Genomic DNA, 27,565 nt, shown 5'->3' with positions numbered 1-27,565 from the left:
AGATTGAATGGACAACACACTGAACTGACCGACGTTCATCTGGTAGACTCTTGAATTATAACACAACTGTCAGACACACGAGGCTATTAACCGATACAGTTGCATTGAAAACAATTAAAAGTAGTAGAAGACGTAGGCCTCATTTGTTTAGTTTTTCTATAGCTACAGACACACTGTCTGTGTGAGTGTAGCTTGAAATCATTCAATAAACCGGGTAGGTATTAGAATTATAGGCCTAACATTCATAAAACATTAATGTTTCATTTTAATGTAGCCTACTCATATTACTGAGCAGTGGCGTGCACGGGGGGGGGGGGGGGGGGGGGGCGTGGCCCAATTGTTGAAAAACGCATGCTAAAGTGCCCCCTGGGAGCCAAAACATGCATTAAAGTGCCCTTTTGGAAGCCAAAACACATGTTTAAGGTGTACAGAAAAGAAAATTGAATTTAAGCCCACTCTGGGTCATAAAATTAGTGTAATAACTCATCTTTCAGACAATGTAGGCCAAACTTTGTGCAAAATTTTATTTTTGAGTAAATCCGGGCTGAAAGTGTGTATTTTTTTTTTCGCATTGGATAATGCAGGCGCACGGATTATACGTCAGCCTGTACACGATTCACCAGCCACTGATATTGGATCCGTAATCCGTCATTCAAACGTCTGAGACACGCACACACACACGGAGCTCGGTCTCGCCCTTCTTTTTACAGTCTATGGTCTCGCCCCAAGCTTTGAATATCCCGCCCGCTCGCTAACGACCAATCAAATTCGTTTTCCTTACTCGGGTAAACTCGTGTTGCAGCTCGTGACAACTCGGCGCGACAAACAGGACAAACGGCCATTTCTGTACACCTTTAAAGTGCCCTCTAGGAGCCAAAACGCATGCTAAAGTGCCCTCTAGGACCCAAAACGTGTGCTAAAGTGCCCTCATGGCAGCCAAAACGTGTGTTAAAGTGTGCTAAAGTGCCCTCTAGGACCCAAAACGTGTGCTAAAGTGCCCTCATGGCAGCCAAAACGTGTGCTAAAGTGCCCTCTAGGAGCCAAAACGTGTGTTAAAGTGTGCTAAAGTGCCCTCTAGGAGCCAAAACGTGTGTTAAAGTGCCCTCTTGGAAGCCAAAACACATGTTAAAGTGCCCTCTAGGAACCAAAACGTGTGCTAAAGTGCCCTCATGGCAGCCAAAAGGTGTGCTAAAGTGCAGAGCTGCCAAGCCTCACGCTTTGAGTGTGATAGTCACGCAATTTGACCCGTTCTCACACCATACACCACACCTGACATTTCTCACGCTTATATTTCCCCAATCAATAGGCTACTCTACTTTTTTTTTCATGAACTTTGAGTTTGAGTAATTAAGAATAGCATTAGGAGGCCACAGTGCAGGGAGAGCAGCTGGCATGGAGGTGATCGAGGACATCAGTCTTCAGATATCGATATAAACAGGCCAAATCGACCGTAAAAAAGGCCCCAAAATTTTTGCAGACGACCTGGAACGCACCATGTCACTACAGTCTCACGCTTGTCGTTTTCTGAAACTTGGCAGCCCTGAAAGTGCCCTCTAGGAGCCAAAACGTGTGCTAAAGTGCCCTCTTCAGTGGCTAGGACGCGCTATATGTGCCCTTTTTTTCCTTTTCGCCCCTGCCCTTCAAAAAGTCTGTGCACGCCACTGTTACTGAGGATTTTGGGGTCATCGGCCAAAAACAGCAGGAAGGCACATAGCCTGCAAACAAACAAGACAATACATTTTATCAAAATAATTTGAATGTGTTTAGATTTATTTAGTCCAAGCTGTCTCATACAAACAAGTATTTTATGAGTTTGTTTTGCTACCTCGTCCAAGAAGCTTGTTCTCAAAAAAAATGTTGGTAGTAGTTTTTTGACACAAAGGTCTGTGCACTCTAAGTATCCTCCTAATCTACTTTGTATCCATATACTGTGGAGTGGCTTGTATAAGACAGACAGCCAGGGTCAGTAAAACCTTTTAAGATTTCTGCAGCTCAGCAAAAAAAAAGTGTCCTTGTTCCATATCGCATCAGATTTCTCTGAGATGTTCTCACAGCTATCCTGTTTCATGTACACAAGAAAAGAACAGTCATCAGTATTTCACTGTTTGGAAAGACCACCTTTCAGTCTCAGAGTTGGAGAAAATTGGAGCAGACGTGCAGTTTCAAAACAGATTATTCCTCCTACATAAAACCAGCGAAACACTGGATATGTTTTCCCGTAATAGGTATATCATTCACTGAATTTAAGGTAAAAATATTACATCATTTTACTACTTTTGTACCAATTAAGTTTAATTTTTAAGTAGTACTATTAACTCAATCAGTCTATCAAACCATGCTAACATTGATGACACTGTTGACTATGGATGACATTTGAAATGTCTGGCAGGGTCTGGATATCATAATCAGATCATATCATAATAATAAACTGACTAGAAGTAGATGCATTAAAAGCTCCACTGTTAAACCTTTAGCTACATTACACAGAGGACATATTTTAAGATGTCTTGTGAAAGACATCAAAAAAGATGCCAACTTTGTATGACTAATTAATGGTGTATTTATGAGACAATGGGAATGTATCTCACATCTCACAATTTATATGACTCTCGGTTTTTACCACTGATGTAGATTCAGTCATCTCCACAAATGTCTCCTCTGAATACTTCATCTCAGTCTGCTCATTGCAGGCTGTGGAAGGCCGACTGCATCTGAGCAGCTGACAGGGCCCAGATGTGATGAAGGGTGACAGGTAGACTGACGGGTGAGAGCTGAAAACACCATCTTGTCTAAGCCGACTTCTGGAGAGTCACGCAGAAACAAAAGGACCATCAACTCTTAGAATACAAATTATTATTATTATTATGATCAAATTCACACTACAGCTATTATCCACATGTCACAGAAAGTTTAGCTGATCAGTGGACTATAAGGTTAACAGGTCAGGTCAAGTCAGCCTCATCCTTAGTCCTATAAAGCTGGTCCTCAGTCCTTGACCTCAGCTTCTTCCACAGAGACTGTGTTGGATGGGTCAGTATACGTCTTCCCTCTGCTTGGTCCATCACAGAGCAACACGCTGCCTCTGCCTCCTCCTCCTCCTGCTTAACTTGGGTTTGGAAGATTGGGTCCTCCGGCCCAAAACAAATAAATAAAACCTCCCACTTATCACAAGTTTCCATGGTGACCTTATAACCACAACTCCCAGCAGCCACATCAGCAAAGGAAGCTTTGAGGATTATCTGCTCAGATTTCATGTACCCATGGCCTTCCCTGCTCAGAGCTGATGATTTGACGCTTTTTGATGTTTCCAGTTCATCCATCACCTCGTCCCACCAGTGAGCCGGGACTGAATATGCCCAAAGTGTTTAGAGGTTTATTCACTCATTTTAAAAAAACGTTTATGTTCAAATCTGTTATAATATATTTGTCATGTTTTTATGTAACTTTATCTGCCAATAACAGATTTATGCAAAGTCTGCCCCTTGATAAATTGGTGATTAAACTTTTATTTTCTCTGTGATTAACATGCTGGATCACAGCGCAGCCTAAAGATTATATGCTCCATTTTTAGCCTTGCGACAGTGTCAATATGTTCCACCAGAGTACATGATCCCCAGACTCAACACATTGCAACAGGTGTGTGGTGGTGGGTGTGAACTGGAACTAGTCAGTGTCAAGACATCCTCCCTCCTACTGCACAGTGACAAAGTTTTTGCTGTGTCATGCTATTTATCGTGTCTGTGTTGATGCTGGTTGAACCAACTTTTAATTTCATCTCAGGAAATAAGGAAAGGAAATTTTTTACATTTTTTTTAAAGGTTCAGTTTACACTTTTGTTTAGTTAACCAGACCATGTTTTGTGGAAGTAAAACACTTTATTACATACATTTATGCATGCAACACATCGGCTGTAACGTTCCTCTGCCTGGAAATGGTAATGTCAGATCATAGTTTATTGATTATACAGATCAAGAACCAGCTGCATCAGAGGAAGAATGGTTGGATCCTCTTTCATAAGGACATCTGTATCATCATTTCTGTCACCATGCATATACAAAGACTGTAAACCTTATATTGCAATATAATGTAGAGTGCAGCAGATATCCTAGATGTGTTTGGCTGCATCTGTTTCAAAGTCAGACTGTTGCAGCTCTCTCAAAAATCCTGCAGAGCTCTTGATAATAGAAGCCAAGCAAAGCCACGGAGCTGATGTCTCCACCTCAGCTTCGCCTCTTCTCCTCTTTCACCTCCTCTTCACCCTCAGGATGTCACACCACATGCTGTGGAGGGACAGGATACTTGAAATCTTGCTATCCCTCTGTTAAAGTGTGGATCGTGTATGTGGTGTGTTCCGTACCGTGGTAAAGTGCACAATGATATATACAGTGATGATCACAAGACCGACGAGCAAAGAGACGATCCCCATGTGTAGAGCCTTCCGACCCAGCCTCATGGAGCCGTCGTAGTCCTTCTCGTCATAGCTCTTCTGGGCCTGGAGGGTGAGACACAGCTGATGATGGTAAGGTATCTGGACCGACATGCACCATTAAGACCATTCCAGCCTTCATCTCAATAACACAATTAGTCCCATAGCAAATTAGACATGACCTAGGCACCTGTCTTTCATGGCAATCTACACATTAATCCTCATTTATCTCCTTGCACCTGCCTTTCTCTTTGTTACTTTATTCATATTTGTGTTGAGGCCAGAAATCTCAGCAGTGAAATACACTGGACTGCCTCGTCCTGTTACTCACAGCCATACAACGATGCAGCAGCTGTTGTTGGCGCAAAGACTCAACACAGCTCCGTCAACACTGAGTCAAATCTGAATGTGTTGTGCTCAGCTGTGAGCAGATGCAGATATGGTTTTGTTACTTGGATGGAGCGTAAACTGGAAGTATATTTCAACAATTAAGTAATTATGTTTGCAGACAGATATTTCTGTATTGTAACTGGAACATTATGGTTCACATGTAACTGTACAGAACACGACTGCTGATTAAAAGGTTCAAGTTACTCACTAACATATCTTATATCCTGGCACATCACCCCACACGGTGCCTGGAGTTGCTCCCAGCAGCAGCACACTCCCCCCATCCATATGTCATGCCACATGTTGACTGGTCTCTGTGCGCCATTACACTAAACTTCACACAGATCACACACCATTTGAAGTTTCTCATCCTGTAATTGTTCAAAAACAAGCAAAGCAGGCATGTCCAGAAACATCTTAATGTTGAGCATGGCAGAACTCACCAGCACTGAGAAAATCAGAGCCACAATATTGATGGGCCATGCGGGGCAGAAACAGGTGAAGATGGTGAGACAGAGGTAGCTCCTCAGGGGGGGGGTCTCCTGAGCCTCCCCGTCCTTCATCAGGTCAGAGCTCCCGTGCAGTGCGGGCTTGGTGTTCATGACTGCCATGCAATGTTCCCCCCCAAGACAGCCAGAGCAGAGAGGCGAAGCAGAAGTGCTGGGAGACACAGAGAGGGGAGGTGGAGGCAGAGGGGGGGGTAGGGGCAGCCGAGCAGTGATGATGGAAGAGAGAAATTATCCAGAGAGAGACGAGAGGGACACAGAGGCGGGCTGAAGACTCACTCATGCTGCTGCTCTTTAGAAACTATATCAGGGAATGTTTCATGTTGGTGTATTGCTCCTAATCTGCACTTCAAACTACCCCACGCAGCACCATCTAAAGCCACTGAGGAATAATGACAAAAATCCTCAATTGATGTGACAAAATAGCTCAATGAAACAGTACAACACACATGAAAAGTACTTAATTAATATGGATTTACGTTCAGCAATCAGGGGGGAAAAAACATGGGTTATTAGGTCAAAAAATGTCAAACAGGACACAAAAGTGGAATGTTTTAAAATAATTTATTAGGAATTTTAAAAAGTTTTTTTTTTCAAAGGAATAAACATGACAGGAAAAAAGAAAATCAGAAAATGTTACAGTGTTGACAAGATTGTTATTTTTCAGTGAAAACAGCATCAAAGTATGAACTACCGTGGTAGCCCGCAGCAGTGTGAGAGAGTGTATCAAAATGTAAAACCTGGTATCCTGTAGATGGAGAGAGTGCTTTGTTCTTAAGCTAACATTTGAAGGAAAACACATTTATCGTGATCGGCCAGTGCAACTTACTAGTAGCTCTGAACATAATTGTTTTGGTCTAAAAAATAGTTGTCACATTGCTACAATCTGTGACCTCCGGTGGATTCGCAGTGATGGATTGGGGAAAAGCCACCTTTCTAAAAGGTTTAATCATCCACACTTTGACACAGATGTTAATGCAATAAAAAAAAAAGAGTCAGATCAAAGTTTCACATTTGCAACTGAGGTACCCCTTCCCCACCCCCACCCACTCCACAAAACAAAACAGAACAAAAACACCCCGCACATGGCACATTGGAAACCAATGTGTATAAAACCATATGACATGCTCACGCAAACATCAACAACCTGCAGAGTTAACCAGTCATGAACATGTTAACCGTGTACGACTGTTCCTGCGCGCTACTCCTTCATTTTCCCTCCACGGACAATCATCACATATTGAAAATCACAGTTTAAACAACAATATGACAAAGTAAGAAAAACAGCATGTTTTTTTTTTCTCTCCTGACAGAGGAGCGTTTTCCCACCCATACGTCCCCGAAAGTAAAGTGTTGTTCCAGACTCAGCCAGACTCTCTCTCCTGCCTCTGCTAACAGACTCAAATCAATCGATCAATGCCTGGAGAGAAATACAGCATATGGCTGGTCTTATAATGACTGACAAACTGAAGTGTTGTTGACTTCCATGTGAAGATATGATACGTAACAGTCAAGCTTTCCAACACATTCCTCCAAAGCCTCCCACCTCCCACACACAACATTAGCTGCCCCCCCCCTCCCCCAAGCCCTCCAAAGTCCAGAGTCATATTTACAGTATTTTACAAAATTGTACAGCTCATGTAGGCATATTATGCAACTCTGACTAATGACCTTTGTCGTCTGACCATTATTAGTATAACAAGTCTTTGTTAAAAACCTACCAAGATATACACTCTGTGACACATTCTCAAGAAATAGTATTAATCACAAATGTTTTGTTAAATTCAGTATGAACTAGTATAGACAACTAGACAAATATACAGGTTTCCAGTACAAATTACAGCTCGTGACCTTCAAACAGGCTTCACCTGGAGATTTAACTCCTCTTATCTCAGAGAGATTCAAATAACCCAATAAAACACAGCCAAAACAGATAAAGAAACAATGCAGCCATCACAAAAAATAGCAAAGTGAAACGTAACAACAAGAAAAAACAAAAAAAAACACTAAAATTTCAGCATCAGCATGTGTCGCTAGTACATGTAGTGATAAACATTTCCTCTCCTTTGATGAACTTTTTCCGGTGGGGTTTAGTGAGGTGTCAGTAGGGTCGGCTGGGACACCAGGTTTTGTGGGGGGGGGGGGGGGGTGTTGAAGATGGAGCGGTGGACTGGACAGAGACAGGCCACATCAGCTCCAAAGCAGCTTCAACTCCTTCCAGCTCTCGGTCTTACAGCTCTGCACTGAGACAAAAACCAGGTGGATTACTCACAGGTAAGTCGGCATTGACTGACATGTTACCACGACGACCGGAAAGAGAACTGACTCACACTCTCAGTGATATCCATTAGTGAAGGCCGTGGCGATCAAAGGGCCCTGAGGGAGCAAAAGGACAAGGTTCAAGTTCAAAACGTAGTCAGTGATGTCATCTCCTCACGATTAGAGTTTTATGTATCTCTAGATCTCTAGTTTTACTGAGGTGAAAACCTCACATCCTGACAATCTAGCACTTTCAGCAACAACACATTGCTCTCAAATTGAGGCCGGTCTGAATGCTATAAATATAAATATGAAAACAAGAAAAAAAACTAAATAAGAAATAATAATAAGAATAACAAAGAATACGCAGAAAGAGTTTACTCTCTGGAAAAAAAAAAGTTTGTGTTAAGGCGGGCAGCGTTATACCTGCTGCTTCTTCTTATTTCATTTACAGCAGAGTAGATTCAACATCAGCATCAATGCCAGAAATACAATCATTTGATTTAAGGCTCAAGTAATATAGAGACAAAGACAGTTTCATTGGACTGGATGTAATAGACACACATGACCGGTGGCTTGTCTTAGTTACGTATATGAAGGAAATCTCAAATCTCACCCCCAAACTATGGCTGAATCCAGTGCTGGGGGCCGGGCTGGCAGCGCTGAGGTAACTGCTGACAGCTGACTCCTGACTGGCTGTTCCATACAGGTCGGCCATCGGCCCCGGGCTGCTCGTACCTAAGAATCCAGCCGTGCGAGATGGGGTCGAACCTAAAAGTGAAAATAAGTATAATTCATGGTCGTCAGAAGATGAATCTGGATTGCTGCAACATTTGGTACAGAAATATGCCTGTTTTAGGATGAATTATACTAACTAACTAATGTAGCACCACCATCTGGTCACAGAGCAAATAACTAATGGGCTACTCATCAGCCTTGGCTGTACTACTGTATATGCTCAGTACTAATAAGTGCTTAATTAAGATGATGAACTTTAGCTTGTTTTTAGTTTCAGTTTAAGGAAAAGTCAAAGGAACACAGGTTTGCAGGGATTCTTTACTACTTGCTGTTCAAAGTATAGGCAAGGAGCCAAGGAACCAGATTATACATCTATAACATCCTTATTTGTAACTGTAATACCAGTTCAGTTGTGAATAAAAGGCAGGAATGGTACATGCAGATGGGCTAAAAAGCTTTTCTAAAATGAAAATAAAATACGTAATCCATTTTTCTTCATGTTCTTACCTCTGACTACTGCTGCTGCTGCTGCTGCCGCTGCCATTGGTCCATATGCTGTGAGAGGAATGGCTAAAAAGAGAAGAAAAATAAAAACCAGAGTTTAACACCTTGTATGGGCAACAACATAATAACCAATTAAAAACACATCATTTCAAGTCTGACTCCAGGGACCTCAGGAAACCGAGCCCTGCACTGATGCACAAGAAAACAGCAGCCAAAACAGCCAGCTAGTGATCCTGTGCATCGTGAGGTCAGTGGAGGAAGACTAAGCAATCAACAAAACCTTCCTCTTCACTGTCAGCAGTCCTGCCTTCAGTCAGAGACCGAGGAGGACTGACAAACACAAACATGCAAACCAAAGAGTGATCAGGTGTTGATGCTAACATGTAGCATGTAGCAGACTGACTGACAACATGCTGCTTGTAAAGTCCAGAGGAGGGACTGACTGACCTGTGAGCTCAGGGGGGTGGGGTGAAGTCAGAAGGGGAGTCCTCTCTAAGTGGAACTCTAAAACAGAAACATCAGAGTGCTGTTGAGACACACACCACCAACGCCGGCCAGGAGGAAAGAGACACACACACACACACACACACACAGGCAGGGAAATACCTCACAGGTGAGCAAGTACACACACAGGGTTTGAGGAATGCAAACAGGACTTTAAGGATGGAAGGATGTTTTAAAGCCAAAGGTGGTGTTAAAAATGATACACAATAAATTATTAAGAAAAAGAAAAAAAATATAGCAATTGTCATACAAACTAATAACTTCAATTCACAAGAGCACTTTGATTTCATTACACTTTTCTTAAGTGGAAGCGTATAATACACTGTCACGCATGCACACAAACACGCATATACACAAACACCCGCATTTAAACACAAGCTAAGCATATGCAAATTCCACTCCCTGATATTTACAAGCAGCCATTTACACTTACAGTGTTTCTCGTGCTTCTATGGAAACATGTTTGTATTTGTGACAGTGTCGTCTGTACTGTCAGTTCAATATAAAACTACACCAGCTACTGACTGTGCATTTGCATAAGACGCACTCATCCTCCCCCCCCCACCCCATAAATCATTTGTCACAGGACACCACTCCATTCATACACGTTTAACTGCTGCTCAGTGATGGACATGAACATCATCTCCTATGAAAACAAGAATATGTTATTATAACACCAAAACTTTTGTGAAATTCCCCAAGAGAAGCACAAGACTTTAAATCCATACAAACTGTGGAGAACTAGAGTGTGTTTTTAACTGTGTGTGTTTTTAACTGTGTGGAGTGGACACTGAACGAGTTTCCTGTCCCCCAGCACCTAGGTGTCTGCAGCAGTGGACACCTGCATTTCCTAACACAACATGGCCACGTGTCTATGTCTCAGTTAATGTGGCAGAAACAATCAGGAGCAGAAAATGTGCTGTGATTACCAGGGAACTGGTAGGTGTATCCAGGAGTGATGCCAGCGTAGCTCCGGCTGGTGTAGGTGGCCGTCTGGAAGCCTGGATAACCTGCAGACACAAAACCACTGTCAACATCTGGATTACGCTCTGCAAACCAGTAAACCAGAATGGTTGTTATAGAAAGGTTGTCAAAGTAAGTAAGTAAGTAATTAAATCTGTAAATTAAGCCTTTAATTGGATTGATGGAGAGTATAATATGTTTTGCATTCAGCACATTAGTCTTTATTATTTTATTTTTCCTTTTTATCTTTGCCACTTCAGCCTTTTAGCACCTACTGTGAAAGCTTCTCGTGGCCAAACATCAGTAAACATGGTAATTAAGTGCTGCTATTAGATTTATTACTGGCGATGGGTTCATGACCCATCACTGCCATCTCTATCCCTGCACACTTCCAGCTGCTGTCCTCTGGGAGACGCTACAGGACAATTGCCTCCAAAGCAACTCGCTTCAGAAACAGTTTCATTCCCACCGCAATAAATATCTTGAACTCTGTACGCTGAGGAACAAGCATGGCCCTACATGAGTTGTAATTGTATGTTTGTCTATAGGTATATGTTATATGTTTGGAACCTGTACCAATGAGCTGTACTGGAGGCAAATTCCATCAGCCTGGCTGTGTGGTCATTAAAAGAATCAATCAATCAATCAATCAATGTAGGTTGGACTTCCCTGGCTCTAAGAAGGGAGCAACACTGTATATTGTTTATTCATAAGGCCCTACTAAAAAAAACTTCTACTCTATTTATCGAGCCTACTGAGCTTCAGATCTTTTAACTATCACAAAACCGCTGACTCTTAATATCCCAGCTGTTAAAACAGAAGTAGGGAAATTCGCTTTTGTTTATTTTTGCTCCTTTTAAATGGAATAATCTACTGTCTCAGCTTCAGTTGATTCCTTTTAATCATTTTAAATACATTCCTGTTGATTTCATGATTTCTGAATGTACATGTGCTTGAATTCAGTGTACTTCTGTTGAGTGTATATTATTATGGATATGTATTGTAATGTGTTTGAATTGTATTTGTGCTGTAATCAGGGCGCCATTGGAAATGAGAGCTTGTTTTCAATTGGCCCTCCCTGAATAAATAAAGGTGAAATGAAATGAAAATGAAAAAGTGTATTACTTTTTTTTTGTTTTGAAAGAAAGTGTGAGTATCGTTTTAGTAATACTACCAGTATGTAAAATGTACATATATATATGTATATGTGTAAAATGTTGATTGTGTAATGATTGCTTTACCAAATTAAAAATAAGGGGGAAAAAGAATAAAAGGAAATGTGCATAATCAGTGTGTGTGTGTTTGTGTGAGAGTGTGTGAGACACAGGTGGGTGATATTCTACACCTGTGGTCTGGATGTCTTCAGCAGGACAGGCCTGAGCAGCTCACCGACCGTCTTTGTGTTTCACTCTCAGCAGTGCACATTACACACAGATTGTCATTGTACACAGGCGGCCTCCTGGAGAACTGACCTCAGCACAGCATTTAGATGGCTGAGCATAAAGTAATCCAGCACCACAAGATGTCGCAACCCACCCACCATTATCAGTAAAATGTTACCAACGCATGCTGGTGTCTGCATTGTCTAATCTGGAAAGCACTGAGCTGCAGTTCTCAGACTGGACAGCAGGTGGTGACACTGGTGTTAGCTTCAGCTCAACAAACAGCTCTTAACTGCTTTGATACTATTCAAATCTGCCTGTCACAGTAATAATGTAGTAATAATGTAGTGTGGTAACGATAAGGTTGTAGCATTAAAGGCCTGTTCCACTAATTTCACATGTGAAGTTCATTTGACTGCAGCTCATCTTGAGGTGAAAACTGTTGTAAAGTGAGTTGAAGAAACTTACAAACTGGAGGTATGTGGTATTAGCTTTGATAGGTTGCATTATGGGAATTGTAGGCTCTAGCATTTTTGCATCTTGATCAAAAAGTCTCAACAATGTTACTTCTACTTTGACCACTTTTAATCTGTCATCTCAACATTTCCTTTATTTGTAAAACTTTTAGAAATGTGTAGTAGAGTTAGGAATGTTTTCTACAAATCCAAGTGTTTTTTTTATTCCCTCCTTCCTTTTTTGGTCCCATCTAAAGTCTAGATAGTCACAGTGACCGTGTGGAGAGGCGGCCAGCTGAGTGGTCAACCGTCTCCACATGAGGCAGCGTGACCTTTAAGGCAGCTGGGGCCTGATGCAGGCTCAGGTGTGCAGCCACATCCTTCCTTTCCTGATCAATAGAAACTTACCCAGCATTCCAATGCCCAGCATGAAGGCGTCCATCCCATAGGGCATCACCCGAGAGCGCCCCCTGGCTGAGCCGGTGGGAGACATCACCTCCTTGGGCTGAGCTTTCTTACACTCCACCTGTTTCCAGACAAATCACATCTCAGTCTCCTCTGGTGTGTGTGTGTGTGTGTGTGTGTGTGTCAGATGATGACATCAGAGCCGTGTCACAGTCACAGTGGCTCACCATTTTGTTGTTGATCTCGTGGAAGTGGATCTCGCAGACTTTCTCCACCACGTCTTCGTTCTCAAACGTCACAAAGCCAAACCCTGGCAAGGAAGGACCAGACATTTTTTTATTTTTTTTGTGAAGCGGTCAAATTTCACACAGTATTTTAGGATTTTGGACGGTAAGCCTATCTGTGCAGAAGCATAGCTAAAAGTCTCGAGTAATCAGCGCGGTAATAGCCGCTTAACACATTTGCACCCCCCCCCCCCCCACCCCCTCTTCAATGCTGCTATTCTGCACTCATCCTTTCTTCCCTCGTCTCCTGGCCAGAAGGCCCAGGCAAAGCTGGTAGCTGTCATAATCGATCAGTCCTCGGGTGGGGAGGAGGTGCTTAAGGAGGCTTTATCCTGATCCCGATTAACGGACTGGCTAATTAGACTAGCCCCGGTCACCTCCTCCAGCTCAGCCCACAGGAAGGAGGCCCGTGGAGGGAGGGAGGGGGGGATCGATAGACACCCAGGAAGGACTGGAGGAAGAGTAGTAAACTTAGGGAGAGAAGGAACGATAGAGACGTAGGGAATGGAAGAGTCAGAGTCAGCCTGTCTCACCTCTGTGTCTGTTGGTGGTCTTGTCGAACATGAGCATGGCATCGTCGACCTGGGGGGGGGGGACACAAGACACAAGACAGTATTTTAACGTGGAGTTCTCTTGCCACGCGGCATATTGCCTGACCTCAGCCCTTCTCAAGTTCTGCAGGGAGGCTCAGCAACAGATGGACGGAGAGGAGGGGGAAGAGGGGAGAGAGGGGGAGGGAGGGGACTGGAGACAAGCGACAGGTTACAAAAAAGAGACCGGGGGGGGGGGGAGCAAAGACAGGAAAAATCTGAAGAAATACTGTACACGGCCCAAAGAGTGGCACGGAGAGCTGGAAGTTGCGTTTACTGCTAAACTGCCCCGGTCACAATCCTTCTCACAGAGATCACATAATCCGCCCCCCCTTTCACCCCTCCAAAGTTTGACATTCCCATGGCAACTGTACAAAAAGTCCTTATAAAAGAGCTCGGGCCAACATCAAAAATGCTTTATGAATAGTGGGAGAGAGCGCCAGTGAGACAAAGACACACACACATACACAAAAAGACATTAGGCGGTCCCGAGCAAGGAAGGTGAATCCTGTGGGCAGGTGGAGACTCGATGAGAGGGGAGAGAGCTGATAGGGAGAGGAGTAGCGACAGGTGGAGATAGGGTGAAAGAGAGCACAGAGAGTCCTGTAAGAGAGAGGAAGAAAAAAAAAGGGATTGGGTCAAAGTGGAAAGGGAGGAGAAAGAAGAGACAAAGGGAGAGGGAGAGGGAGAACAAAGAGGCCTGGAGGCTTTGTTTGTTGGCACAGTCAGCCATAATTCCTCCTCCTCTTCTCCCTTTGACCTCTCCCTCCAGCCCCGGCTCCCTTTATAGAGCACAGACACAGGTGTCTATTCTACACACACACACACACACACACACACATACATTTTCTTATGTCAAAGTTGACCTACCCCCCCCCCCCCTCTTCTCCTCCTTCCCCCTTCACTTGCCACAAGCTGACATGTTTATACTGCAGTCTCCACACAGAGGCCCCAATAAACATTTGGTAAATAAATCTGTGCTCGCAGTCTATAATAAGTTTACTGGATATGGTCCACTGAATAATATGTCATAGTCACAGTGTGTGTGTGTGTGTGTGTGTGTGTGTGTGTGGACCCCCAAAGGCAGTTGCCTACAGAAAGGTCAAAGGTGAGTGAGGAGTGTCAGTTTGAAAGAGGACCTCTCCAGTCACTGCTTCCCTCCAGCCTGACATTTGCTGAGCTCCTGCAACATGTTCATCTCTGGATCTCTGCAAAAACTTCTCTTCTTGTTTTTTTTTTTTACCACTTGACTCACAGTTTGATTAATTGATCATATTATGAATAAGGGTCAAGTCAGCCAGGAGGACGCTCCATTACAGTAAATGCTACGGCCTCAATTTGATCCACAGAAACAGGTTGAACAAGGAAAAATCCCAACATGTGCTGAAACTGGAGGTTGTGAAAACACAACACAACAACGCCCACAGTTCCCATTAAAACGCCGCAAACTTTAGTTAATTGCACATCATTGCTCGATATTTCAAACCCTGGGCATTTTAATGGCGCAGTGCCGGACAATATTCCCTCTTATCCTTTTTTTTCCACCTCTCATCTTCCCTGTTATCCCCTGCCCATCCCTCTCCGCGCTCCTTTGTCCTCACCAGGACGGGACACAAAAGGTCCAGTGAGGCAGTCTAATCAGGAACTTCCATGGATGGCTGGAGCCTACATTTCACTGTCCATCCCTCGATATCTCTCTCGGCAAAAATTCATCTAGACGTTATGATTGAGGAGGGAGCACAGAGAAACTCGAGGCCAAACCTTTGGCACCGAAAATAAAAGCGCCATGCAGTTGGAAACGCAACAGCTAGAACGAGCTGAGTCTCCCAGCGTTTCCACTTTGAAAAGTTTCAAGGACTTGCGCCGCATATCGTCCCTTTGAAGTAAAGAAATATTTCGATGTGTTTTTTTTTCTCCCTTTGCTTTGCTAAGGGTCACACGACGCTTAAATCACACATGTGACCGCTTTCTTCATCCACAGAGTGTGAACGAGCCAGAAACTTCCAGTATGCAGATAACTTGCGAGCAAACTAACAAAATATTTGTCTAGCTTTGTGCAGAGGCATAATGGCCCTCGTAACACCCCCCCACCCCAAACACCACCACCACCACCACCACAGCACACCCCATCTCTGCCCCACTTCCCTCTCTTACGCCTCTGCAAACCTCTCTCTCTCTCAACCAGGCCCTCCCTCCCTTGTCTGAGCCTTTGTCAGCCCATCATCTATTCACAGCCCTCCCTCCCCATGTCAGACAACTTCAGAAAAACTTCATGTCAAAATCTTATATGAGAGAAAAAGCACAAACATGTTTCAGAAACAATGTCAAAGTTTCGAGATGAGTTCAGAGCTGTTTTTTTTTTGTTTTTTTGAGAATTGCTGGACTTTGTATTTGTTGTGACTAAACTCCTGAGTTAACCCCCACCCAACACACACACACACACATGCTAACACCCCCGAACACTACCTCATCCCTCCTCCTTCAGAACAAAACCCCCTTACCCACAGAATTACTTGGGGACAATGGGCAAGCCAGGTCACCACGGTAACGGGCCAGGAGGGGGTTGTGGGTAGGAGCAGCTGTTACATCAGATTAATTCAGATTCTGATAATCCCTCCTCCTTCTTCACCATCACCACACACTCACTACAAAACTTTTCTCCCCCCACCTCCTCTCCTCCTCCTCCCCCCCAACTTCGCCTGCTGCTCTCGGTGCCTCTCGGCCTCGTTATTTTTCCCTTCCTTACCCTCTTCAAGCCTTTTTCTCTCCATCCCCTCTCCCCCTCGTCCCTGCAGTAACTCCTTCACGTCCAGCCACTCGCTCCACTCCAAAATCAACTTTTTCTCTGGGAATCCGTGTTGAATCAGACTCTGCAGAGCTGCTGTGGTGCAGCCACCGCGTGTTTTCTTAGTCCACTGATCCTCTTTCATCAAGAAAAATGTATGAACCCATTACACCTGACTAATTAATCATGTTCACCCAACTTGATGTTTTTTTTTTTTTTTTTTTAAACCACAACAGCCTCTAGCCTCCACTTTGAACATCGCTCACCTTCCCAAACTGGTCAAAGTACTGCTTGACATCTTCGATGGTTGTGTTCACTGACAGGCCGCCCACGAAGATCTTCTTGGTTCGAGTCACCAACTGTAAAATAGAGAGGAAAAGCACCGATCAACTACTTTTATACAGTAACTATTGTCTCTGTTGTGTTCAAGTACATGTTTCATTTAGTAACACATCTCTTTGAGTATCAGGTTTGCCTTCAAAAGTGCAAAATTGTAAAGAAAGCCGCTGCAGAGGTTGCAACACTTTACACACTGTACTAGTGTAGGCCTACTACTTTAATAATTAAACTATTCTATTATTAGAATCAAATGCAGCTACATAAATGTCAGAGTTGCTTTTTACTTTTGCTACAATTGTTGCTGCATGAAAAAATGGACAAATTCAGTTCTTACAAGTGCAATAATCATCATCTCTAATTAAAAGCCAATTTGGACAAGGCATTACACGAGGGTGAGACGTTTTCTATGTCACATATTTTCATTATTAAATCATCTTAAAAAAAAAATTCTATTTTTAACATGAATCAATTGATTGTTGATTAATTTATAAAACATGAGAAAACAGTGAAGAGCGTCCATCTCCATGTTTGTGTGACCAAGAGCCCAACGCCCAAAATATTCACTTCGCTGTCACATTATCATCACCTTGGTGATTTTCTGTTGACGGACAAATCGACCAATCAGTGCAGCTCCGTGAGATACATTTAAAAAAACTTCACTTTCTTGTAACAGCACAATAAAAAAGATTGGATGTATTTATATTTGTCTCATCATTCACAAAAGCAACAATAGTGAAGATGAAGCTGCCATGTCCGTATGTCTAAATGTATTCCTGCTCTAAATTACTCCAAAATATATGTTTTTAAATGTAGTGTGTGTTGTATTGGACTGACCACTCAAACAAAACACAGCCACAATAAAAAGAGAACAACACACTGAATAATGCAAAGAGCTATAACTATGTTAAATACAGATACATAGAATTAAAATCATATTTTAAACATAATTTTGCTGTATGTAGCTGGGCTCATAGAGGCCATTGATAAGCACAGTCTGGCTCTCACTTCTCTGTCTGTCTCTTCTGGGACGTTTGCTGAGCTGAAGCTGAGTTACGCTTTTCCATCGACACGGAGCTGCAGCAAACACCTGACACCTGTGGTTATCATGGTCTCTTCTGTTTTGTTTCACAGCAGTTTGTGACAACATGACAAAAAAAAGAGCTGGTAGACTTTACAGCCTACAACAGCGCAGTGTTGAGTCAGAACGGGGAAATCTTTTACACAGCTACACTTGGCCCCATAACACTGGAAACGCACCACAAGTTACACCACAATACACTAACGCTACAAATCACAAGTGATTCGCCAATGTGGACAATATAATATTGTGTCAGTTAGCATGCAAAATGTCACTGCCTAGCAACAACACAATACAACACAAGCTGCGAATCAACACAAGTCAAACTGTGAGTTTTGAGCAAAACTAAAAATTCAGACATTTTCTCACAGGGCTCATCACTTCATTTCTGTGATGAGTCACTCGTTACATTTTGGGACGATACGAGCATCACATTCAAAAATCAAGCTGTTTTAGTGATTTATAAAGATGTTACTAACTATCCACTTTTCTAGTCTTTTCATTTTCTCTCTGATTGCTGTCACTGTTGTGTTGACTGGCCCAAGTCGTAAAACATGAGTCATATAATCTCTTTTTTATATCTAAATTGACTATAAATCATAAAATACCAACTCGAGTAATAAATAACTTCTCATCCAGTAGTTGTGCTGTCGCCAGCCCTCTTGATATTAAAGCCATATTAATGGCGGGACTTTCCAGAGTAACATATTGCCAAATTGTTGACACTTTGCTACCAGATAACATTACAGTATTTACGGGAAACCAGCTCATCTTCACTGCTCTAAAACAGCAGTTTGCCGGTGGCTGCAAAGTGCAACTTCCTGCACATGGACTGTTTTAGATCAGCAAAGACAAATTGATTTTCTGGGCGTGAAACTATAAAGGTTATCAATAAATTACTGGGTATTGATTGGTGCTTAGACTCACATACAGACACTGATACAGTATATTAGGCAGCATCTGAGGTATTTCTGATACTAGAATCGGTATCAGCACAACTCTGGCGATTTATTTTTTAGTAACTTTATCTATAATTAATGTTGTCTTTATTTTCTGTGAATGCCTGAATGTCTTTGCAGATGCTGGGAAACATAATGCATCACTATAATTCAACAACCTCCACTGCAGACCTTTTTCTAAATTCTAAATAAATGTTACAAGGCTACACACATGGTTCTCCTTGCACTCACTACCAGTATTTATTTGTGCTGTTTGCCTTAAAGCCTTGTTGAGTGTCCTACTGGGTTGTTGTGAATGAAAAGACAAGTTGCCTTAGATCCGCACAGAGCGTACTTGGAATACAATACAGACATTTAGCTGCGTTTAACAGTACTGTGTTTCTGGAGTGGAGAAAGTTTTTGTTAACACACAATCACATAACAGTTCAGTGATGTCAGCGCTGCTCATGTTCATCAGATTACGGGGCATTAGCCCGGATAAGAGACTGAAACACCCAACACACACTAACCTGCTGCAAACAATGCACACACAACTTAACAAGAGGAGACAGTTGCACTCACCTTGGGCTGAGCTCTGCGAGGGAATGCAACCTTTGGATCGATCTGCAGGAGAGAATAGAGAAAAAGAGAGGACTGGTTATTAGTGTGGTGTCATGATACAGATAAAGCAGCAACCTGTCAGTTTTCCTTGGTGTACTCTGACATCACACCTTCATCTTCCGCTGCTTAATGACTCATCGATGAAGGTGTAATACATCCATGTTACACTCCTCTTGGCCTAGCGCAGTGCATTCGCCCGTCCTAAATCAAAGCAATAATGTCAAAGACACTTGTTTTTTATTTTTTTTATGGCTCATCATACCCGGACTCTGCTTTGCTGATAAACAGAATGACACCAATTATAGTTGTGAAGGAAAGTCTAGATGAATTTGACATCAAACGGACCATATGTTCTCAAATCAATACACTTTGACATCATAAGGGAGTGATGTTTTCTCATTATCACCTGCTTCAGACAGCAGGCTGGGATCTGACTACATCCTGGTCTGAACGTACTGCTGCTGTATGATGATGTGTGTCTAGCTGGATCATTAGGGTTCAGTATCAAACCTAATATTTCTGTATGAGTGAGGTGATCACAGAAAACCAAAAATTGTCAAGTACTGAAATCAAATGTTTGATCAGATTGCTGATCATTTGATTCTTTGATTGCATCATTTTGTCAATTTTATTCCAAAAAATGTAAAATTTAAAAGACTGGATAAGAGGAGGTAAATTATATATTTTTAAAAAGGGACAATTTTGGTATCAGTGACAACAATGACACCTCAATGATCATTGAATATATTTTTTCTTATGCAGATTTTTTTTTTTCATTTTGTATCTTTGACTTTATTTAATTAAAACAAAGACCTATGGATGCAGCTAACAAATCATTTCCATTGTTATTTTGATTAACTGATTTGTCATGAAGCTATTATAGATAATATTAATCCTAATGCCATCTGCTTTATTTTTTATTACAGCATAAAATGCAACAATATTCACTTTATAATGACATAAAGCAGCATATTCTCAGATGAGAGCTGAAACCATTGAATGTTTGGCAATGTTACCAGATAAATAACGTGATGATGAATCATGATGTGATGATGAATGATATAAATCCATTATCCAATTTTTGTGGATTCATCTTAATAATCAGTTCATCCACTAATTATTTGAGCATTAATTTGGATAAAAGAAAAGAGCAAACTGACATAGTGTGTAAACTCTATTTAGGTGAGCGCCTGTCAGGTTATTGTCAGTGTGTGTGTTTGTGCATCTATGTGCAACATGAATGTGAGTGTGTTATTTTTCTACAGTTATTTTCTGTATATATGCTTGTTTGGGTTTATATTCCAGTATATGAAATATATGAATGGCGTACACACACATACAGCTTGACATATTCATACATGCAAGTGTGTGTGTGTGTGTGTGTGTGTGTGTGGGTGCACGCAGTGGTGCTCAGGTGGAATGCCTGAATGTCCAGCGAACCTCTGCCTCTCTCGTCACTACCATGTGACATGTGATCTCCTGGAATCTCACACAGGCACTACAATCACAAACACAGCTCACCTCGGCAGCAGCAGCCCCAGAGGCAGGACAAGTGTGTCCGACAGATCAACAGAGAGAGAGAGAGAGAGAGAGGGAGAGGAGGACGGGACGGGACGGGACGGAGGACAGGGAGCTGTCAATCACACCACACTGACAGCAGCCAAACCCAATTTTGTTTGTTTGTGTTTGTTTGTTTTTGCCTCCCTCAGCTTTGGACGGAAGTGACGACGACAACACAACAGGGAGCGCTCCACGCTCTCAGCTGATCAGGATCCTCCTCTGCCCTGCACCTTAACACTTACATCCAGGAAAAAGGGAAAAGCTGCACTTTTTCTTCTTTTTTTTTCGATATTAATCTTAGCATCTACAGCTACGAAAACAATACAACAGAACTGATCCATAATGAGGGTGAGCCCAGTGAGTGTCACCAAGGTTACGATTGGAGAGAGAACCACACCATGCCATGAGAATGCAATCATAGACAGGCTGTAAAATTGAAATTTGAGACCTCTATATTAGTCTATACTGGTCTAATAGAGCTATAGAGAACAACTAGACTACTCCACACTGTACTGCTGTTACACTAACAGATGGTGAGACAGTACAGCGCTAAGATTAGTCTGTAACCATGAGAGGGTATAGAGTCCTACTACAGTAGAGAGCTAGAGCCTCTATGGTAAACCACATGCGTTTACCAGAGTCAGGGTAACAGTGTTGTTTCTAATAAGAGTCGACATGACTTTTTTTTTTTTTTTTTAATTTCTTTTGTTTTTCTTCTGTTCTAGAGAGCAGAGTGAGAAGACTATAGGCTAAGACTGGAGGATCAGATGCAGAGTCTACTGTTTAGTTTCTATGGTGGCTAGACTACTCTGATAGTCACCTCCGGTCACCAACCCTCCTGATGTCCAACACTCCTGTGCACATTCAAAAACAAACAGACACACACACACACAAACAAACAAAATCAAACACATGGCAGCACACAGCACATTCGCAGGGAGGAAATTGTGGACGTTAAACAGATAAAGTGGCTGCATTCATGAAATCGCTTTGTTTCAGGAATTAAAAAGTAAATAAAAAGTTGGTCATAGTAAAGATGTGTTCAAAGCCCCTCACCCAGCATCCTGCTCCTAAATGTGTTTTGCTTGTTGTCACGTCAGTAGGACGTTTGAGATTTATCGTGTGGATCTGGATGTGAAAGGTCGTACAAGCAGCGAATGATCTCATATGTAACTTACACACCAGTGGCGTGGGACCTCCAGGTCACACACACTAGAAATTGTCTTATTTTTATTTTGGAGATGCAGAGGACATATTGTGTCCCGCCTTTAAAGTTTTGAAACAAAAATATATTTGCATGCTGATGATAGAGTCAGTTTTTTTTTGTTTTTTTACAAAGGAAGAAGAAGGAGTAGCTAAATGACGTGAAAAGTTGTTTTGTAGAAAGCTGTTTGCCCAAGACAAGTGCGTCTGTAAGTTAGACTCTCTGGTACACAGAGTCACTTGAAGGCATCAGCGCTGCTTAAGGAGAGGCCGAACCTCTCTGCGCTCGCAGCGAGGCAACGGGGAAGAAGCTGAACGTAATACCAAGAGAGGTTTATGAAATCAGGCCAATCCACTTTAACCAACGACGTCCCAGCTATGCAACAGTTGGCTGAGCGCGCCGCCCGTCACAGCCTGAGCCGGGAACACATTTATAACGTAACATGCCGATTGGGCAGCGCTCAACAGCTCCGAGGAACAACTCAAGCCTGTTGACTCCAATCCTATTAGTCAGAAGAGCCATACTAATCACAGACGGGGTTATCCTGCCTTGGCCCCCCCCTGCCTCCTCGTCTTTCTACCCATGTCAGCATGGAAACGGTTAACGGGGGCCACAAACATGCCTAATGCCACTCTGACTTTGTTGGAAAACTCTCCAGTGTGGGCCTTAAGAGCAGCAGTTGAATGGAAACTTTGTCCCACAAAGGTGCAGTTTGCATCGCCGTCACTAACTTTACAGATAGCAGGAAGCTGCAGGGCACCAGAGGGCTGACTAACAGAGGGGCAGTTACAGAAATCCCAGTAAAAACCTGCAAACTATACTGGTCACAACCGGGCCGCATCTGTCCTTCAACACAATAAGTACCAATAAATTCCTCTGCAGCACTGTATTTGCTCTTTAGCCTCTCGGCTGTGCAAAGCTCTGTTAATTCCAGTGCCGGAGCGGTTCAGTCGGTCACAGCATGGCACATTCTTTCTGTTGCCACTGGAGAACTTTTCTCTCCCCTCTCTAACAGGATAACCTGTCTGCATGGGAGAGAGAGGGAGAGGGGGGCAGGGTGAGCAGTCTAAAGGCCTACTCTACTCACCATCAACCCCTGTGGCTGATCACTGAGCCCTCTCCACGCCAAACACACACTCTCCCCCCACCCACCCACCCACCCACCAAAACGCCACCGACACACCCAAACTGTCAGCCACAAGGCCCACCAGGCCAAGCACGGTTAACGCATATACTAATAAGTTGTGAGGAGAAAAACTCCAATTAAAAAAAAAGAGGGAACATCATGTGAGTGAGGAAGACGTGGGTATCATGACCTCCGCTCTCTGTTGATGCTGTCTTGATTTCTGGTATCCACCAAATGATTGTAAATGATGTGCATTGTTATCTTCCTCTCTTTTTCTTTTGTGACAGAGCCATTCTTCAACTGTGGAAAGGAGGGGGGTGGGGGGGTCACTATGGAAACAAACCCCATGGCGAGTTAGTGGCGTCCAACCATGATAGCGCTACTTGTCATAGCTGTCATGCCTGCAAGTGACATTATAGCAGTTGGACGCAGAGGAAACAAAAAATCTGAAAAAAATCAGTTTGACTTCTCTATCAAACAACTCCCAGGTTGCTAATTCTTATGAATTCCTAATAAAAGAATTCTCATTTCCTCAAAACTTTCTACAGAAAATGAGCCTCTTTTTACTTTTTTTTTTTTTGCTTCATCTCTATTTCCTTATTCAGCACCTCCACTTATGTTCCAAAGATTGGAGAAGGTGCATCGCTCTGAGCACAAAAGGAAAAAAAAAGAAGAAATAGCCTCCCCTCATTTCAATACAGTGACTAACCCGCAGCCATCACCACTCCCACTGAGGAGAGAGGCGGGGGCAGTGGTCCCTATGGCGACCAACGGGCCACATTGTTCCCAGACCGGCCCACATTCATTACTGACAAAAAGACACACACACACACACACACACACACACACACACACACACACTCACACACACACTCACACACTCTCTGCAACACAGGCAAGTAATACATTTTAAGATAGACTTCAGACAGGTGAAAGGCCCTGAGTCACAGTGACTTTATCATCATTACATCCAGGGTTTTATTCTTTGAACAGGAAGCTGCGAGGAGCTGTTTGTTGCTGCTTTCACACCTTGATGGTTTCAGGTTGCATTCACTTGTTCCATTCAGAAACTTTTTTTTTTTTTCTGGAGGTCAATTCTGCCCTTTGGGGACAGAAAGAAGAAAAAAAAATAAAGAAAGTTTTGGTTCGCTCTTCCTAGAGACCAAATCAAAGATTGGCAGTGAATGCAACCCCGTCCGGTTCCCCTTGTTTCTATGGAAATTGACACTGGGTGACATTTTCTTGCCTGTTTGGCTGCAGAGCAAAGAGAAAGCACAGTCTCCCATGTGTCTCCACTGTCGGCTACTGGCTTTATCCTGTATCATGCTCACATGTGAGGTACGGCAGTGGACAGGAGCGTGATGAGAGGGAAACATCAGCATGGTGGGACCTTAGTAAACATACTAAAATGTAGCAATGTTACACCTCTCTAGCGGATTATTGGAAAATCCACTAATCAAACACTAAGCAATGGGATTAGCTGGTGGTGGGAAGTAAATACAGAGAACTCACTGTTTTGGAGTCCAACTCGTGCCTGGTTTGGGCCAAAACTTTATCCACGCCGGCCTGATCAACAAAGGTGACGAATCCGAACCCTCTGCAGGCATCAGGCGTGGGGAGGGAAGAGGAAGGGAGGGAGGGGGTGGTGGTGGTATTAATGACACAGAAACTGATGTTGACATGTAATGAGACGTTATGAGCGGCGAGGAATCACGGAGGTCAGATAAACTTTCAGCTCCGGCACAGGAGCCGGGCTCACAGCTCCCTCACCTCGAGCGCTTAGTAACCGGATCTCGCATCACCATACACTCCTTCACCTCGCCGTACTTGCAGAAGTACTCCTTCAGACCCTCTGGGAAACACAGCAAGGTGGAGAGAAGACACGTTAACTGGCGATAGAAGGGGTTAAAAACACATGACAACTTGTTTTGAATTTAAAAAAAAGTTTAGCAAGGACTTTGGCTACTGGGACAAAAAAAACTTTCTCACCCTGCTGAGGTTTCTTTCCCCAGAGTTCATACAATTTTCAGTTAAATGTGTCAAACACAAAATGATCAGGAGCCAAAAGGCTTCAAATTGCACAATAATTCCAACCAAAATTTATAACCTTAATACAGCTTTAATAATTTAATTTCAGACTTTTTAATAAGACTTTAAAAAATCACACATTTGCTCTATGGAAGTTCTGAATGGGGGCATTGATTCAGGAGCAGGTTTCATATGTAAAACTTAAAAAGAGAGAGAGAGAAAATAAATAAAGTGATTCAATGTAAGATTAAGAAAGGCAGCCCTTCAAAAAGAGCTGCTGTTGCTTCCCTCTAATCCACATCAGGCTTTTACACACATAGTGGCATTTTAAGAGAGCAAGTGGTGGAAAAAGATTTACCTTGTGTTGTTTGCCAGCTGAGTCCACCTATGAACATTTTGCTGTGGAAAAAAACAGAAAATATCTATATTTACATATTCATTAAAGGAGCAGTCCGTGCGTTTAATATTTATAGGCTTCCACAGCAAAGACAAAGTTGTGATTCAGGTGTGGAAAGTGTGATCGTGGAGGTAAAGACGTGTGTAGGCTATATGAGTGTATCATCTCTGGTTTTACATGAAGGCTCTCAGTGTGGAGGTGTGTGTGTGCGTGTGTGTGTGTGTGTGGCTGAGGACCAGAGCCCCCTAACAGAATAACAGGTTTGTTTCTGAGGTGAACGAGCACAGCTGCGAAAGAGGGAATTTAAAAAGAAGAAGAAAAAAGTTTTTGGTTACCAGGGGTCGTGGGGGGAGTCCGTGGTGGACAGGCTGCTCTGGCTCCCTTCCGTCTCCATTCCGTGTCCTCGCTGTGTGTGTGACTGAGTGAGTGAGTGAGTGAGTGAGTGCCGTGTGTGTGCGTGTGTTTGTGTGTGTTTGTGTGTGTGTGTGTATCTGTCCGGGCCGAGCCGTGCGGGAAAACAGGCGGAGAGTGAGTGAGAGAGAGGATGTGGGCGGGTTGGCCCGGGGTGACAGAGAGGGGAGCGGGACAGATGCAGCCAGGCTGGGACAGACTGGGACAGACTCCTCCTCCTCCAGTCCTCCTCCAGTCCTCCGCTGCTGCCTCTCTCTCATCCAGCACCGAGGCGGAGGCGCGCCGCTCCAGCGTCAATTCCGCGTCCGTCAGCCGCGCCGCTGCCGGCGCAACCTTTCAAAATAAAAGCACATTAGAGCGTGCACGTGCTTGGTTGTCCTTAGTGCATCTTGGTAAAACTATAGTAGGTCTCCTTTTTAAAGGTAGCTATAATATGTAGGAATCCCCCCCATCTAGCGGTGCGGTTGCATATCGGAACTATTCTTGATGTTGCATTCACTTTAAATCGGGCAGACGTCAGACAGACAACAGATGCTGCATGTAACAGGATAAACAAGCCTCTATGTAAACGGAGGAGGCAAAACAATACAAGCCTGACAATATGTCCTCATGGTGATGTCTTATTGTTTACCTGAGTAATCAAAACAAAACATTGTAGCAATAAGTTTGAAAAGTTCTGCCAATAACTGAATGACTTCATACAGAATGGCCTATGGCCTCTGAAATAATGTGTAAAAATGTCAAAACAAAACATTTGACAAAGACAGTGACCTGACTGAATTGAATTGAAACGCAACTGAATTGAAACGCAACTCCAAGAAAATCAAGAAAATATAAAAAATATATATCTTGAAAGTGAATAAAACATGAAGGTAAACCTTTAGAAGGTCATTCAAAATTGATTGTCTTAACTTTAAGTTATCTACCTATAGTTACTTTGACAGTAAGCCTTTATTATGAAGGTAGACTCTCTCAACTTCCTGTCACATCTTTGATAACTTTGAGTAACTTGACACAATTTCCATCCCATTTTGAATAAAGTGTTAACAATTTATAGCTACAATAATTGCTATGATCTATTAAGTGGTTCCCAGTGGTCAGTGGTCAGTGATGAGAGGTGACACATTACAGAGTTTAGATACACCACATATGACACATGTACACACTGCATTTTCTTTGTCAGGAAATGAATATCATGTGACATTGCTTTGATCTTGTAAGAAACAATAAAGAAACAACTTTTACTCACAACAGGCCACGTGGTCAACTGCTCTGTTAATGCTGTAGGCCTATTGTTGCAGACTGAATCGGTTTCACAACTATTGGCCACCAGTCACAGTTGGGAAACCTGTCCCATTGCCTTTTAAATAGTAATAAATATGTTTCCTTTAAATTTCCCAATAGAAAATCATATATTACTCCTTTAATAAAGCTGACAGTGTCTGATGTGCCTGACCTTTCACATCCTTTACACATGGTTTCAGTGATATTTAGCTAATCTTCTGACTAACTTCATTAACTCTTTCTATTCATCACGGCTTCTTGTTAAATCATTTAAATTTAAAGCAGAAGTAAGCGATCCGGTCGTTTTGGCTAACTTCTTGTCAGCCAATGGAGTTAGCAGTCCCCCCTTCGTCCCTACGTCACCACATTCACGCGCATCCCTTGGCTG

At 42.9% G+C, this 27,565-nt stretch overlaps 1 protein-coding gene across 2 annotated transcripts; it reads right to left on the bottom strand.

Annotated features, from left to right (window-relative positions):
* Window positions 1-5,927: 5,927 nt before the first annotated feature.
* On the bottom strand, window positions 5,928-26,200 carry msi1b (musashi RNA binding protein 1b). 2 transcript variants are annotated; one of them, XM_083978275.1, is made up of 15 exons: window positions 25,818-26,200; window positions 25,444-25,484; window positions 24,828-24,909; window positions 24,570-24,654; window positions 19,129-19,170; window positions 16,458-16,550; window positions 13,350-13,398; window positions 12,760-12,842; window positions 12,536-12,653; window positions 10,257-10,337; window positions 9,271-9,327; window positions 8,827-8,889; window positions 8,198-8,352; window positions 7,649-7,698; window positions 5,928-7,560 (listed from the first exon to the last, which is right to left on the bottom strand). In XM_083978275.1, exons 1-14 carry the CDS (start codon window positions 25,874-25,876, stop codon window positions 7,657-7,659), a joined length of 1,050 nt encoding a protein of 349 aa, XP_083834401.1. In that variant the 5' UTR covers window positions 25,877-26,200; the 3' UTR covers window positions 5,928-7,560; window positions 7,649-7,656. The 2 variants fall into 2 exon arrangements, with proteins under 2 accessions (XP_083834401.1, XP_083834400.1); XM_083978274.1 differs by having other exon boundaries at window positions 7,556-7,565; window positions 7,653-7,698; window positions 25,818-26,029.
* Between the last annotated feature and the right edge of the window lie 1,365 nt (window positions 26,201-27,565).

Source organism: Trachurus trachurus (genome assembly GCF_905171665.1).
Source record: "Trachurus trachurus genome assembly, chromosome: 9".
Taxonomy (NCBI): Eukaryota; Metazoa; Chordata; class Actinopteri; order Carangiformes; family Carangidae; genus Trachurus; species Trachurus trachurus.
The sequence above is the reverse complement of the archived record's forward strand: the minus strand, read 5'-3'. Positions and strand labels throughout refer to the sequence as shown.

Excerpts from the sequence above, each read along its gene's own strand:
- msi1b (XM_083978275.1), bottom strand. The coding sequence starts at position 25,876 with ATGGAGACGGAAGGGAGCCAGAGCAGCCTGTCCACCACGGACTCCCCC. Across the intron at positions 25,485-25,817 it reads GACTCCCCCCACGACCCCTG|CAAAATGTTCATAGGTGGAC; the intron begins GTAACCAAAAAC and ends TTTTTTCCACAG. Across the intron at positions 8,890-9,270 it reads CCACCCCCCTGAGCTCACAG|CCATTCCTCTCACAGCATAT; the intron begins GTCAGTCAGTCC and ends TTCTCTTTTTAG.